General features: G+C 43.8%; 1 protein-coding gene across 1 annotated transcript in view; it reads right to left on the minus strand.

Annotated features, from left to right (window-relative positions):
- The window catches only part of LOC110988296 (transcription factor SUM-1-like), a 29,404-nt gene extending 12,842 nt beyond the window's left edge, over window positions 1–16,562 (minus strand). Inside the window, exon 1 of the mRNA XM_022251664.2 lies at window positions 15,532–16,562. Coding sequence (XP_022107356.1) covers window positions 15,532–16,110 — 579 coding nt within the window. The 5' untranslated portion in view covers window positions 16,111–16,562. The remainder of the gene's footprint in view (window positions 1–15,531) is intronic.
- Between the last annotated feature and the right edge of the window lie 244 nt (window positions 16,563–16,806).

The raw sequence follows: 16,806 nt of genomic DNA on the forward strand, positions 1-16,806 counted from the left end.
TGTAGGATTTCTGTCTCCAACCCTTTCCCCGTAAATTCTTATAGAAGTCAAAGGACTGTCGAGGCTCACAATACATGCATATGCTATGTTGTTTGTTTTTTGTCTTTACCTTTGCTTCTTAAATTTAAAGGTTTTCCTTGGGAGTTTTACCCCATTTGCAGTGGTTTTCAACATTTTGGGTTGAACAACTAATGGCTATACTGGGAAGATTTCCGTTTGTTCATTTTTAGTGTACGAGGTCCCTCAGTGTGTCAGGTTGTAGAATACAGCGATTGATTTTTGGCTGAGTTTTCGTGGGTTGATGTTGGAATCAGTATTGGGTCTATTGAAGCAAACTCTGTATCCGCACATCCTTTGATCTTCGATTTCAAAATTGTATCTTCAACTCACGAAACAACGATTAGAGTATTCTTACTCAAAAATGCATCTTTACTTAAACTGTCACCACTGTAGCTTGAGCTGTAGTTGGTTTTGAGAAGAAGCCTGAAATGAAGTTGAAAAGTTTTCTTATAAGCAATTACCAAAAGAAGGCGCTTAGGCTTAGGGTCGCTTAAAGTTCACTATTAAAGTATTGCACCTTGTCGATCCAGCAAAATATCCGAACCGCAGAAGAAAAGTACAGTTGCTTTATCGCCGGACCTCCCCAAGTCGCACAATTACCAAGGTATACACCAGGTAAAATTTGAAATAATACAAAATGTGTAATCGAATATCCTGCCGTTAATTCCGCGGAGGTGTGAATTCACCGAGGACCAGCCTGGGTCCCAGCCCCGCCGCAGACCTCCGACGGACCGCGCGGTGTAATGAAGGTAAATCGGACTGTTGACAAGCTCTCCGTACCAGCTCGCAGTCAGCGGGGGTAGTGGGGCACTTGATACGGTGTCGGCACGCATACCCATCGCCCAGGTAATTGTTCGTAATGAAGCAGATGATAAACACGTCCAGGCCTTGTTATGTTTCTGGCCAAGGAAATACACCGTGTCCATCACAGGGGATCAAAAGAAAAACATGTTAGCGCGACCTCTGGCTGAAAAAGGTGCAAAGGCAATAGAATTATGCGTACGAGAGTACGGATTTGAAGCGAGGGGTTGGTGTTAGCTGCCTTCGTAGTCTGAGGGACGAGAGGACACAGTTCTTCCCCTTCCCCATTAATTTTGATGGTGTAAGCATTTTTTATGATCATGGATGCCTTTTCAGACACCGCCACGTGTGAGTTTGAAATACCATGACCAAATGCCACGCTCTTTACATTTTAAGAGTGATTACTCAATAGATCTTTTCACTAGTGAATTCATAATTGTGCACGTATGCGCATAAATGGCCTTAGCGGTAAGGGCCATTGAAACTGAAGAGGGTGCGATTTTGATAATCTTCTCTCGGTTTCTGGTTTTGTTCATTTTTGTTCGTCAGAAAATCCCATTAAATCGTTTTTGCTATTAGTTTATAATCTAAGCGGAATTTTCAGTGCTTAATCTCGTGTGCACAGGAAAAATTACGATTGTAAAGTCTTTTTAAAGAGCACTAAAAATCACTCTTAGGTTAAAAACTAATAGCAAAATCGATTTAATGGGCTTTTCTGAAGAAAAACTGCACAAAGCCAGAAAACCTTAGAGAAATGATCAAAATCGCAACCCTGTACATCCTCAATGGTCCTTGCCGCCAAGGCAATTTATGCGCATGCGTGCATAATTATTAATTTACTAGGGAAAAGATCTATACCTTCAATTTGTTCAAAAGCCACTATTCGCCAGTGAATGAAAGAAAAGTCCTCGACACGCTTAGAAGTTTACAAAACCCCCAACACACAAAACAGAAAGACAGAACACCCTGTGACCCTCAACAAAAGACCAAAAGTTCAACGTAGTGTAACACATCACAACAGGTTATCCACCCACATAATGCTCAAAGAAGACACAACGTAAAACTTCGGCATAATTGGATGACACATGTATGTATATAAATAATACACGAACTTGGGGGAGCACTTCGACTCTGGGCGGATACCGCCCTGAATTAAAGTGCACCCCAAGCGGCAAAAGAAAGACAGATTGTAGTAAGTTTCCCAAGCGGGTTCTTGCACGCGTTCTGCGTGTACGCAAAGACCGTACGTTAAGGAATAAATTCGTTACGCGTACTCAGCGTGCTCCGCGTCAAACGCGCCAATAAGCTCCATTAAAACGCGCGTTTAAGTGGTGAGTACTGTACAAGATCTCCATTAAAACGCGCGCTTAAGTGGTGGGTACCGTTGATCTCCATTATATAATAGAGATCAATGGTGAGTACCAAAAAAACACGCCCTCTTTTGCTGCCTCAAAGTGGATACTTGGCGCACATGTATTTTCGCGGGATCTTTGGGGTACAGTCCACTAATTCAAGTCCCATTGAAAACAGTGTAAAATCGGCACTGTTCAGGGCCCAATAACATGCATACCAACATTCCTGAGATTTCAGAAACACAAATGAAATTATTGTGTATTCCCTAATCTTTCAATTTCTTTTCAATTTTTTTGTGGATTAACCGATTACATTTTTAATTATTCCCACAAAACAAAATCACCCCCCGAAAAGTAATTTTTCCGAAGTCCGATTGCAGCCATTTTTCAAGTGGCAACCCTCAACTTTTTGGGGCACTTAGGACCATTTTTCAGCCGTAGTTTTTAGCCATTCTGCTCAAAGCTCAAAGAACCAGGGAGTTCATCCTGGTAACAATTTACACAATCTCACTATTTTGGGGGCCAAACAATATCCTTTTTCAAAATATACGGTGGGGGGCACTTTTAATGCTAATGAGCTGGACAGAAATTATCACTTGAATTAGTGGTCTGCACCCCTAGTTGACATAAATTCCTGCGACATCTCTTCTGTAATGTGATTAGTGCAGAGCTTGATAAGAACCAATCAGGGGTTAATCAGGAAGTTTGTTGCCTTGAGGGTCGTTTCTGTCAAAAGCTATGGGTGACTCAACTCATCTTACCACCCTACAGGCCAGGAATGTGAAAGAGCATGCAGAATGTTGTAATTACTATTTTACCGCGGAAACAATTCGGCCAAAAGGAAAAGTGTGAAAAAGCATGCCAATATTTCAGGCTTCTGCACAACATACGTTCAGTGGCCCTGGCTCCACTGTTGGACCGTTCAGATAATACCGCTGATGATCACATTGGCCGCCTAAGAGTTATCGTCAGTGAGCAGAACCATGTCCGTTTAGTTTTACGTTCAGGTTCCAGCTCTTTCGAATCCGCATACCCGTTAGCCTTTTGCTTCCTTTTGCCGACACCACGTGACATCTCAAATATTGAATCAAAATCGAAAGCACTTGTAATGCGGGCTGCCAGACGGGTCACGTATGTGCCTGCCCCGTATTCCTCAGGGGACACTTTACTTTCCTTTGTGCATCGTAATTCGTAGCATGAGCCTCACAGTATCTTGGTATACCGTTACAGTGCTTCCTAAAGCTCTAGACTAACTTGAAAATGGTAACGAACGTCCATAGCCTGAAGTCGCAAACGAAATACAGTGACAATATCGTGTGTTCAGCGGCAAATCGGAGTCAAGCAGAAACTGGAGCGTTTGACGTTGAGGCTAGAGAGATCAGCTCGGTCGTGAACGTGAAAAACAATATCCACCACTATATAAAAAGATATGGAGACCGGTATGTTTTGCGCGCACAAAACACGGCGGGAAAGCCCCCACATATTGCGCGCAGCACAGCACCGTATTTTGCTAGCTAACTAGCTTGTCGACTCTCATGTGTCAACTCGTACGCTCCTTAATAAGACTGGCAGGGGGGAACCTGTCTTCGATTCCAACCAGGGATATTATTTGATGATAATGCCGTGATTCGGGGCTGCATCACCACCGCAGTGGTGGCCGGGACACGGGGAAAGAAAGAGAGAGAGAAAGCAAAAAAAAAAATCTAAATTTGATTACGAAGTATGCTTGTTGTCAGAAGAATGTTTGCGCTCAAGTTCGTACTTGAAAAGTTGAAGACGGTTTCCGAGGGTCGGCAGCAAAGCAGGGCGGGTGTACTTTTTTTTGGCGGTGGCCGGATGGGAAATTCACGGCCGGAGGTCAGCTGTACTTTGCCAGCCGAGGAGTGAGTGTACACACGTGGTGGACCATTTAAGTTGGCTCGGAGAAAAATAAATGACTGTTGCACTGCGTGACTCAGGCTTTATACGCCACGAAAACCGCGCCGGTCCTGCTGCAACCCGCAATGCACCTCAATCAAACTCTTAAAAAGAACGAACCGAAGACATCCAAATGAGTTTTGGACGGCAGCCAAATCACGCGCTTAGTTCTGTGGAAACATCTTGAGTGACACACCTCGATAATTTTTGCCCTGTTCACAACTTGGCTGATCTTTTTGAGTCGTACTCGACATGACTGAGTTTGACACTGCGGCAACAAACCGTGAGTCGTCCCTTGTCACCTGTTTTTATCGAATTAAGTGACGCTAGAATGCTCCGTATACTTCATCACTGTTCGTTTAATTGTTTCATGGCGGGTGGGGGCATTCGACGAAAAGTAGCCAGACAAAATTGGATGCCCAACTTGTTTCTTCTTATTTAGGGTAAATGACATGACAGCCTGTTGTCCAATCCTGGAAATGTCTTGATGCTGCCGTTAACTCCACCCACATACACTTGGTGGTCAGTTCATGGCCATTACTGTTTCAAAATTTTTGCATTTTGCTCTTCTTTCTTTCTTTTTTTAAAATGTAACTGTGGCATAAATTATCTGCCTGACTCTTTGAGTCCTGCAGCCTTTGAAGGTTATGTCAAAGACTATACTATGACAAACTGACTATTGGGCGTGGTCTTGCTGTTTGCGAATTAGATCAAAACCTTTTTTTGTGATTTCATAAGTTGGATTCAGTATGAGGGCATCGAAAGTTAAGTTGGAACGTAATTATCCTTTAATGTCACGTTCCTTTTCTCCTCCTGCCCCATCCCAATTACGACGGGAGAAAGCATCACATACCCTTGTCCGTCCGGGTTATAAATCAATCAAATCTCAATAAGGAATTCGAAGCCAAGTATTGCAGAAGATATCACGACTGCCGTGCAGTGCGTGACTGCAGCGCGCCCTGTCGTCACATAAAGACGTGGATGACGTCCTCTCGTGAGAATTCATCGGAAATCTCCCAATTTCCCGAGGCTTTATTATTTCCGTTGACTAACTAGGATAGCCGTAACTTACAAGATCGTTTAGTTGTAAATCCCTCGATCAGTAGCGCGGAGGCGCTGCATCTTCCGAAACGTGAAAGCCATTAGCAGGATCTGGTTTGCGTTTAAAACAAAATCTCACAGTTTCCTATAAGGCACAGGTAATTAAGGCAAGGCGTTTGCTAGCGTTGTCGGAAACCGAAGCAGTGGAGGTTTTATTCAGAACAAACCCTAATGCGTCTCGCTCGATGTCCGTCACCGTTAACCTTTTCCCCTTTACGTGGGAGCAATCTTTCCTTCCGCGTCCGATTCAGAGGACTATTTTTTGGATTATCAAGCATAACGATCGAAACCAAAGTGAGCAATTCCCTATGCCTTCAGCTTTTTGTAGGCTGAATGTCTATTTTAGCCCCCCCCCATTGGAAACCGAATCGTGACTCGTCTTAGTTCTGCACCACACGAAACATTCTCCCACGAGTGTGTGAACATCAAACTTGTATTGGTGTACATGTACATGTACACGCATATCGACATCTCTGTCATGTGTGCATGTGTAAAGTGTAAATACCGTGTGGGGGCGGGCTATGAACTTGAACTTTGACCCCAGCGGGCATACCTGGGAGACGGGCGGTTTGTTTTTCGTCTGGGCTATACGGTTCACACAACGACAAACAAGGTTATATTCTTCAATGAAATTCAGTTGCAGAACTGTCATGAAATGTCTGAGCAACTTAATCATAATTTCTGCACACATTAAAATCTGCACGTATTACTCGAGCAGGTAAGCAGTAACAAGAACCGGTAATGTCGCGAAGAGGACACTACTTAGGCCTACTGTACAATTGGTCGCAGTAAGGCCAAGGTCGAGCAATGCAGTGACCTAACTATGGTTGATCGTGCCAACCCCAATTTGTTAATTAAAACTCTGACAAGTCGCAGTTAACTATGCAAAAATGCGGTGAAATTTTAACATCCCCGGTATTAAGACAGGACAACGCCAGTCCGGTATTGTCTATACCAATAATGGCGTGTTAATTTGACGCCCATTTAGCACCTTTATCACCACATTTGTTCGCAGAGTAATAGCTTTCATTGCTTCCTCAAAAATAAAAATGCAGATCGATGTGCCTCTCAGATTCTTCATCAGTCACTGAACTGATGTACATTGTAAGGTGTAGGACTACAGGTTTAATTTGAAATCGTGACAAAAGTGATTCTACCTGCGGCTGCCAGCAGAATCCATTCTTTACTTAAAGGGGCTGCGTATTAATCACGTCCTGGGGATAGATATTAAAATCCAACCGCTCAATCATTTGATGCATGAATTTATGACGAGGTCATCAATCATGCAAAATTCATTTCCGATTCGCCGCCATCTGCTGGCGTCTTTCCCGTGACATTTTGCGCTCGGCAAATGTGGTATATCGTTAGTCTACATGCAGACGCCATGTATCGAAGCCGGCATGTGTATACAATCAAGCAAAGAGCCACCACCGACGAAGACATCATCTTTACAGCAGCAGAGACATCAACCAAAACAACAGACCAGACAATATAAACAGGTCAACGAAAAAGCCCCGACCATATCCAGATTATAGCTGTTTTCAATGTTAGGCGTACTGAAAGTACTAAAGCCAGTACCTAAGTTTAATACTGCCCCCCCCCAAAAAAAAAGGTCATGCGCGCCACTTACTAAAACTCCAGAAATCAGGTTCACCGGAATTTAGTTCCCAGACAACTCGATTTCTTATTGTGCACAACCCACAGGGGGCAGATATGATATTAAAAAATAAACATTCTCTGAGAGAAATATTTTTGTTCCCAGCAAAATTAAATTTGAGCCGATACAGAAACACACAACCCCCCAAAAATAACGATAACTGTGCTTTCCATTATCGCCATCAAAGAACCGATTTACGCCGCAAGCCACAAAATTATCAAAAACAAGGATAACATACAGAAAAGACACCGCTCGGTCGTCGTAAACAAGCTTTATCTAGCTGTATACAATTTCAGAATTTAAACAAAAGCAGCCTCATATGGTTTGAGTAGAAAGTTCTGACCAAATTGTGCGGTATAAAGCATTGAAAAGATGAGCAGGGTAACTATAGGAATCTTGTGGGCTTAAAATGGAAGCCGTACACAATTTATTCGGGGATCGAAGCAGATTTAAAGTAGCTTTGTGTACAAACCACACATTTCCCAACGGACATTCCTCACAAGGTCGATAATAATATAGCTCCTTCACCAGGCATTCAAACAGTGGAAAAATCGCCGTGAACTCTAGCAGAGATGTCGCCTTTTGTTGGTGTATTTTTGGGGGGCATTTCCTGAGAGATTTGCCGTGGCGTGTCGGGGCATCGTACGCTGTGCTAGCATGGGAGCGCAGTGTGCTGAGTAGTTTAACAGACCGTGGGACTAACGACTGGGGCGCCGGTAGGACCAAGCCTTGCCGAGCCGGCTGCGACCCGTGCGCCGCCGCGCGCCAGGTTTGGCCCATTATTCTGCAATTTGCGGGCCTTCAGACAGGTCCCAGATCCCGGCTCGTACCTCATTTTGCAGTTGCACGCCGTATTTCATAATTCATCAAGGGTCATGTTTTGGTTTGCTCTGGGTCTGCTGCTGATACCGATTCAGTGTGTGATGATGGTACAGAAGTACCTAGCAACGCAGTGCCACCGCCGCCCAAAGCTGGGAATTATAATACATTGTATTGTACAAAGCGAAAAGAAATTAAGCCCAACTCTCTATGTTTCAAGTCGATTTTCATTAGACAACTGTTTTACTGTGAACTAAGGGATCAACTTTTTTTGTCCAAAACAGTTGTTTTCCACTTAAGCTTTCAATACCTCATTATTTATGATCTCGATCGGAGTGAAATAAGCTCAGTTTGCCGATCAATTATCTCATTAAAAATGCACCCGCAAAAAAAATGACAAAAACCGTTTCAAGTAAACAAGTTATTGAAAGAATATGAATCAATGGTTTCTTTGGCAGTTTATTTAATGAGTTTCCCTCGTACAAATGTTGGCAAGTGGTTGACAGTAAATTAATGGTTGTGCAATTGCCGCATCTTCACGGTGGCATGCAGTGTCTCTTGCTTGGGGTGAAGACCCTATTTTCTCCACGTACAGTGTGAGAAAAGTCAGCATCTTGATATTCGCCTTGTGGTGATGTCTTGATTACAGTATAAATTCTCAAGTAAGGATGCTGACTCCAATCCTTGTACTGTGTGAATAACTGTAGAAAAAGGAGTCTTCTTTTCACGGCACGTTTCTGAGTACAAACATCTTTTTAAAAAAGTGTGCACACGGTGCCAAAAGAAAAATGTCAGAACCTTTGCCTGTATAGGAGTGTCAAGTTATAATTTTTCATTTAACATTGTCCCTAGCGTTTCGTTAATGGGAATGCTCCGACTTGCCAGATCTCAAGAAAAAAGATCCACGAATGCATTTTCCTTCCATTTTAAGGGAAGTGATGGGGTTCAAAAATTGCGGGACATTTTAGGATCCTTTGAAGGTGCGAATTCGCCCATTAATTATATTTTTTTCTTTCTCTAGTTTTTTTCCCAGTAGCATATTTGAGAGGTTGATGACTCACATAACCTGCATTCTGGCCTGAGCACACCGTAGGCCCATGCAGACATGTTTTAATACGACGTCGTATATCTCTACCTAAATCGGGCGCCAGGCGGAGGACCGCCGAGACCGAAGCCATGCAGCCTAGCTATGCGGCCGCGCGAAGGTCTGTCCCCGCCGATAATTGTCTAATTTAGCGGCCCAGCTCTCGGACGGGAGCGCGGGAGCCAAGCTGGAAGAATTATTCGTCGCTCGGGAGTTGGCCCAGGTTATTATGGGGGCCCCGAGCCGGCAGCCTGGGAGGAAAGCTGTTTTATGGCTTCGTGATCGGTTTGCCTGTACCTGAGAAGATGCCGGTCGGGCCAAGGTGAGGGAAAAAAGAGTCCGAAACATAAAAGACAAGAGCCACAGAGGAAAGAGATGAAGTGAACCAAGATAGCCAGAACTATGTCATGAACGGCCCTTGACCTGTACTTCATGCTTGAGTAGACGCCAGTCAAAGCTTCCGTACAAATCCAAGGGCTACTCACCGTACAGCAATCTTACTCTCTGACCATGCTCTTACTCATCTTAACAAGTCTTGAATAATTCCTTGTCGACTCTGAATCTTTTCCACACATTGTAAGCTTGTTTCATCAATATTTCCAAGTCTCTTGTGTTATGTACGCTTAATGCAACGCTATTGAATTTGTCCATGTACAATCTCCTTACAAAATCCACAATCCGTCGCGTCTAGGCTTTCCTCCGTGTTTTAATAGGCCTCAAGAACCACAACACCCATTCCTCCCTGGTCATACACACATGCAAACTCAGTTTACTAACTGAGCACATCATGTAATGATTTAAAAATCCCAAGTTGTTCCTTTTTGTTCGTGATAGAGGAAACCAAATCTCACAAACGATACACCTTTCTATCAAGAATTCACCATTATGATAATGTCTGAAAGACCATGGTGGAAGAAAAGACATACGGTCTTTTTTTCCCGCAGCAGATACAATTTTTGGCGAAAATGGCGAGTCAGATTCCGATATAAGTCTAATACGATCCGGAGGATTACATAAGCAAAAATTCTTTTCATGCCCACCCTCCGTTACTCGTTTAGGCCTATTCTATCCGCCTCGAGCAGAGGCATCGGTTTGAAAGAGCCTTATTGGTCGGGGGTGTTCATTTTGTTGGTAGCGAATAGCGATGCGACCGTAACCCGTGCATATCCTAGTCGTTCGTGAACCAGCGAGGTTCAGTTCCGACCATAGGAGCCTCCTTTGCTGAGAAAATTGCGCCCTTTCTTGGTTCAGCTCGAGACCCACAATATCCCTAAAATACTCATAATATCGACCACAGCTACTGAGCCACCTCAGTCAACTTAAAAACAATCCCGTGCCACTTCCCCAAAATTTTTCAAAAGGTTTAATTCCCACCCTACATTCTCCATCCGCTTCCATGTCTCCGACGTGGGTTTTGCCCCCTACAGTGACAACTTCGTCGGTAAAACTTCAACCACTGCTCTGCAATATGAAATAATTCCTTTTTATTACCTGGCCAACAGCACCCAGTATGCACGGATTATGTTCACGTCCTAGCCAAAATAGTGTTTTTCACTCTTCCAACGAGGGTGTAATGTGGTCGTATTACCAGTGATCAAAACATGCACAGACGGAGAGGCAAAACATACTAATCATATCCAAGCAGTTCGGGAAACCCCATGCCGAATTCCAAACGATCTCCCAACAGCAAACTGACAAACAACCGCAAGGCGGTCTGCGCATGTTTTTTTTTTTCTCTCTCTCTCATTCTCATCAAAGATTAGATTCTCTCAGGATGTATAAAAAAAGCTCGAGCGATCCAATCCTAGGGCCGGGGACCCACGACGGGACCCAGTTAAACTCCCGAAATGAGAGGAAAGTGAAAGATTCCTGGCCGCCAGTTACTCGAGTCCCCGTGAGGCTGGCCTTAGCGGCGGTGGTCGGGGCAGCTCGCCGCGGGTAGGCCCCTGCGGCGTGTTGTTGCGCCGCACGTTCTTGTCGTGGGCGTTCGCGGTTGGCTCACACTGCATCAATGCACACCCTCTCTGCGTTCCCTTCCTCATTTACAAAGCGATATTATTCCTGTGTGCCGTATCACTGGGCCGAAAACTGACCAGAAATAACATGTTTTCGGCCGAGCCCAGGTTGATTTTGTAAGCCAATACTTCGCAGGCTGACCCAAAACACAGGTCCAAGGAACTTCTGTAGAAAATAGCAGTCGGTTATTTCTAGGGTTGGATAAGACGAATACTTTGAGAAGAATTGGAAAAATGCCTCTGTTTGTGAGTACAGTGTATTTTGAGTCAACAGTAAATAAAGGAATGCAGACCATTAAAACAAAACAAAACAAACGTTCAATGAACATACACACTTTTGTATCTTAACAATAAGTAGGGTTCCCGGTTCTTCTCAGAACCACACATACTCATGAAAGAGATTTATCCATAGTGCAACCGCAATCGTTTCACGCTTATAGTTCTTTCACTATGAAAACCTTCAAGTCCTAAGTAGGGTTTGCTTCAAATTTTGACATTTTTCTTTCAAATGCTTTGAGTGGCATAACATAAAGTAAGCGCAGATCAAGTGGCGACAGCATAAATTATATTGTTCATGTAATGTTTTAAAAATATTTAATTGCCTTTTCTGTTATCGTTGGGAGTGATTGGGCGCTGACATGTAATCACGAAGAAAGAAAATACAATATGGAAAGGCAGTTATGAACAAGAGAAGTGTCGATAATTTGCCAGGGTAGGGCGTTGATACACTGAGGGGATGTTTTAATCATAAAAGCCGATCGGACGTAAAAATGGCAAGCGCGCGGACCTGTCAGTTAGAATCACACTTATTGTTCGTTTCTGACAGTCATTCAGTACCAATGGGAAAAACATATCTGACTGCCCCACTTCGGCATGCGGGTGAGAATCGACTCGGGGATGCACTAGTAGTAAATTGTAATCATTTTTATGGAGGCAGGTCAACATTGGGAGAAAAAAATGCTCCATCTTGTTGCCAGAATTTCTCGGAGAAGGCGTTAATTTCTAACGACCTTTAAATTCATCCGACGAGTTTTCAATCTGTCCGAATTTTGGCTGTTAAATGATGGTTCTTATGCTACAAATTGCTTCAAATCACCAGGACGAGAAACTAGGCCAAATTGGAGACTATCGAATAATCAATTTCATACTTCAACATGTGAAATCCGGAATTCTCACATGAACTTCAGAAAATCAGGCGTTCTGTTTCTTCATCCCAAACTGGTATTACTTAATTTATTGCATTTCCCCCGTACTTCGTCCAATTACGTAACCGCAGTGTACTACTTTCAGCCTTCTGAACGAGGCAAGAGAAGTAATTTTATGTATCAAAATATTTGGTCTGGTTACCGGAGTCAAAGTACATTTTTTTTTATTCTTGCTTTTTTATTCTGACTGAACAGAATGAGTCGTAGCATTTGGCCTACGGATTTGGTATCAGTTTCCCTAACTTTATAACCCAGCCCTTGGGCACTCTATAAGTTTATGGGTTCAGGTAAACGACACGGGATGTGTCTCGCCCTCGATTCTTGCCAGGTGGGGGTAGACATTGAGGTTCACACCGCGTGCACTGAGATTGTCTGTATTTCAGGTGTTCTGTTTCCTTTGACGGTCCCCGAAGACGGCCCTATTAACGCCCACCTCGCGGGCGGGGTATGGATGGCCAGGGAGAGCTATATAGCGTTCAATTCAGTTAACTCTAGCTGACAGTCACTTCGCCAGAGCCGAATTATTTCGGCTTTTAAATTGCATCCCAGACGTGACTTAGAAACATATAGCATAAGTAGCGAGATGCAATATACTTTTATATGTTAACTGTTGAACAGGAAGGTCATTATAACAGATTTTCCTGTTTCATTTTTATTTTCCAGTTTATTTATTTATGGTCGTATTATGGAATTGGCAACAGAGCCATTCTTCAAAATTGATGTTTTATCAAGTCAAAAAGGCTTCATGTAAACTTGTATGTTTGCATGTTGGACATGAGCAACAATATAAAATGCTTGCAAACTTTCAGTTTTCCGGTTGTTCAAACGAGATTACCATACGTTGACATCCTCTTCACAAAATTAATTTTAATTCTAAAAATAGGCTAAAACTGTGAGTTAACTTGACTTAAAATGGCAGGTATATTAATTACAATGCGTTTGCTACTTAAGAGATCAAAAATGAACAACAAAATTATGTGATCTGTAGCTCTTGGAGCCATTTATAAATGTTCTATTTGTAGGAAAGAGGGGTTACCAAGCACCCTCGCTGCTCTTTCACAAAACAAATAAAATACAGATTGTCAGAAAACCATACAATTCATGTTCTCGATTTTATGCGGCCAAACTTCGCTTAAATCATTGGCTCTCTGTTCTGCAGGTGAGGTATTCAACGTGTTGCGTTTCATCGAGATTCGTGACAAACGGCTTATCTGTCATGTTACTCCCCAGCACGTGTCACTGGTGGGCGACCCCCACGTGCCTCCGGGCTGTGTGAAGGTGCAGGGGACCCGCGGCTTAATTTGTATAACCTTTGAACTTTTATGGCGCATAAACGTCATTCAGGGGGCTAAATAGAGTTATAAATTCGAAATCAAGGTGACAGTTTGGAGAGAAGTTTTAAGATCGTTTTAGATTGTTTTTCGTGCTGTCTAAGGTCTGAGGGTATTCAAATCAACTGGTTCTTTATTCAATCAAAGCAAAAATGGGAAGCCTTGGTCGAAATTGACCGATTTATGACAGGGATTTGGTGAACAGGAATTAACACAGTAAATGCCATAAAAGAGGTTTCCACAACTGCCATGACCCTTCAGTCCTGAAAAAACATTATGTAAAAAGGCTTTATGTTTTTCTTCAAGTAAAATCATCGTTGACTTGAAGAGAAAGAACAGCAGTTTCCTAGGAAAAAATATCTAAAACAGCACTTCCTTTTCACGAATAACGAGTAAAGGCTACTCAGTAGTGTAGTCATAAAGTTATCCCTGCAAAAGATGGAAACTGTGATATCCTCTCGTTAGTGTCGACCTTCTTTCCATTTAATTACCCTCCTGGTTGCCTTTTTCCTGCCTCTAAGGCCCAGTTTTGTACAGTGCTTAAGCATACCGTCAGTAATCTTTTGACTCATGTTGGACTCCAGGTGAACTTGAATCATGAAAGATTACCCTCCCCCCGGTCCCACGCCTTTGCGCATGAGTGATGTCACACCCTGATCATCGGTTGAACTTTTAATTTTTCTAGTTCCACCTTCATTGATTATTCATAAACCGCAGGTAACTGAGAAAGACGAGCTCTTTTTCCGGTGCGCATGACATGGAGTCTGTAATCGGTCTCAACAAATTACGGTACGTAGTACTAAATTGCTTAAAGTAACAAATGTAAGCATATTCCCGAGTTTCTTTATTCGGTGAGGAAACACAGATTCGTTGACTACCGGTACTTTCAAAAGATACACTGACTCACCGGGCGGCTTCTGGTCGTATTTCCCTTGTGTTTTTCTATACATGGACATGTTCGGTGGACTTAAGCCAAACTCCGATAAAAGGGTGAAAATTTATGGAACCTGGTAGAGTTTTCCAAGGTCAGGTTAATGCCATCAACTTCACCAACTCGAGGGATACACCTTAATGGAGCTGTCCAGTGTTAAGACCAAAATTTCTTCGGATATGCCTCGAGAGAATACAGACGAGAATAAAACATCGGCGTTACGACATATGCAGTCTGTCGTTGCTATGCATGCCATGCCTTAAAATTCTGTTTTATCTGATTAATCAGACTCATCGGTTGATCGTCAGTCTATCTTTGGTTCATTAGCACCCAGTACATCAATGTAAACCCGTCAGTGCTAAGTTTTTCAATCCCTAATAGGAATTTGATGGATTGGTAAAAACATAAATTTGACAATGACGATGTGCCTGCCAAAGCATGGCACATTGCACAGTTTATGTGGAAATCTATTACCCTCATGCAGTTTTGGTTTTTACTTTTGTTCCATTTTAATAACCCCTTAGGGAACGTGATTTTGACCTGTTGGAAATCATAAACGTAGATTTGGCAGCTTTCTTGGCGACATTAGACAAAGCTTATTGTGCTTACTGGGAAGGGGATTGTCTGCTAAGGGGCCTCCGTTCAAACTCAGGTTTGACGGTATCATCAATTGCTTCGACATGTTTGACTCGCCTCTCGGTACGTCTGTATTGTTAATTCATTTGAAGTATCTTTTTCGTAATATCATTACCCAGTAATGGACCCTGACACGTTTAATGACACTTTTTGTTTATTTTCCATGCTGAGTGTACGGTGTTTCACGGTAAATCACAGATAAATCAATACAAAAATGGATAAATCGTCCAATGCTCAGCGACCGTCAAACAGTCTATCGTACCAAGCAGCATGCGTCAGAATGACAATGGAGATGGTGTAGAGTACATCATGCATATATACAGTACAAACATGTATATAACTTACACTGTACATGTATTGTAAATGTACATGTACATGTGCATGTACTTAACACACGTCACGCGAACGTCGTGACTGACATGGCTACATACAAGCCATCACAGCGGCATCCTTTGGTAAGTGAACGAACTTGTTGTCTCTCCCAACAATCTCATGGAAATAAACGATATGTGTTATGTAAGTATATACGACATATAGCCTGATACATGTACATCTGTCAGTCAGCCGTCAGTTTGGTCAGCACGGATTAGATAAAGCGAGAATCCATCTCTAGACTACTTACCATGACATCGGAGGCATTGGAGCTCGTCTCGGCCGTCTCCATCTCGCTGCCGTCCCCGTTGCCTTTCTCCACCTGCAACAACCTCTCCAGTTTTTCGATATACTCGATGGCATTCCTAAGGATCTCCACCTTGGGCAGCCTCTGGTTGGGGTTTGCCGAGGTGTGGCGTTTCAGAGCCTCGAACGCCTCGTTCACCTTGCGGAGCCGCCGTCGCTCCCGCATCGTTGCCGCTTTCCGCTTGTCCACCGCAACATTCTTCCTCTTGCAGGCCTTGCATGCCCACAGCAGGCACCGCCTCTCCCCTCCCCCGGGGTAGCCTGGGGCCAGCACGTGCTCGATATCCTCCTCCCGGCAACTGTCCGAGGAGTTTGAGCCGTCGGGGGTCGGATAGCAGTGTCCCCCTCCCCGTAGTGGTGACGCGGCCCCGTTGTGGAGGCTGTCGTGATAGCCGTTGTTAACGTACATGGAGTGAGACAGCGTATTGTAGTGAGCCATGTCGCCGTTCGCAGCCGGGTAGTTGTCATAGTAGGACATCGGTTGCATCTCGGTGTATCTGCAGCTGCTCCGAGACTGGTCCATGGTGATCGAAAGTCATAAAATTCTAATTTTTATAGTCAGTCAAAATAGGCAGCCTCCTTTCGGTGGGTTTTCAAAGACCAAAAACATGAAACATCCGGTGAGATAATGAAGCCATTGAGGGGAAAACTCATCACGCCTACTTCAGTGCGAATGGGTTCAGTATTGTTTGAAGATACAGCTGATGCGGCTGCAGGCGATCTCTGTTGATGATGTCTCAAAAGATTAATCAGCTGTAGTTGATCCAGTCCTGCCTGGTCTGACTGATGGACTGACCAAATTGTCGGTCACCCTCGACCCAAGATCCATTTATTGGTGTGCACACGAGAACGGTCAGCTTGGCTCCTCACACCGTGTGAAACAGTGTGTAAGAATCGGAAACACGGAGTCAAACTGTCAACACAAACACTTCTTGTCGACATGTACACTGTCAGATCGGGGTACCGGATCACGCTCCGTCGTATCGTAAACTCTAGCCCCAGCATGTGTTTTGGATTTATATAGCGCGGCCAGCGGTGACACAGGCAAGCGTCACGCGGTGTGATAGGCCGACTCGGCGCGCGCACCCACATCGAGGCCTTGATATCACAGGGCTTAGGGTTTGTGGACTGAGGGGCTAGGCTGAGCTTCATCCGAGAGGGGTTTCCACCAGGAACATCGAGAGAACACCAGGGATCCAATGGTTGAAAACCGCGGCCA

The sequence above is a fragment of the Acanthaster planci genome, linkage group LG03 (assembly GCF_054643075.1).
Source record: "Acanthaster planci isolate LZ-2023a linkage group LG03, COTS_SCS, whole genome shotgun sequence".
Lineage (NCBI taxonomy): Eukaryota > Metazoa > Echinodermata > Asteroidea > Valvatida > Acanthasteridae > Acanthaster > Acanthaster planci.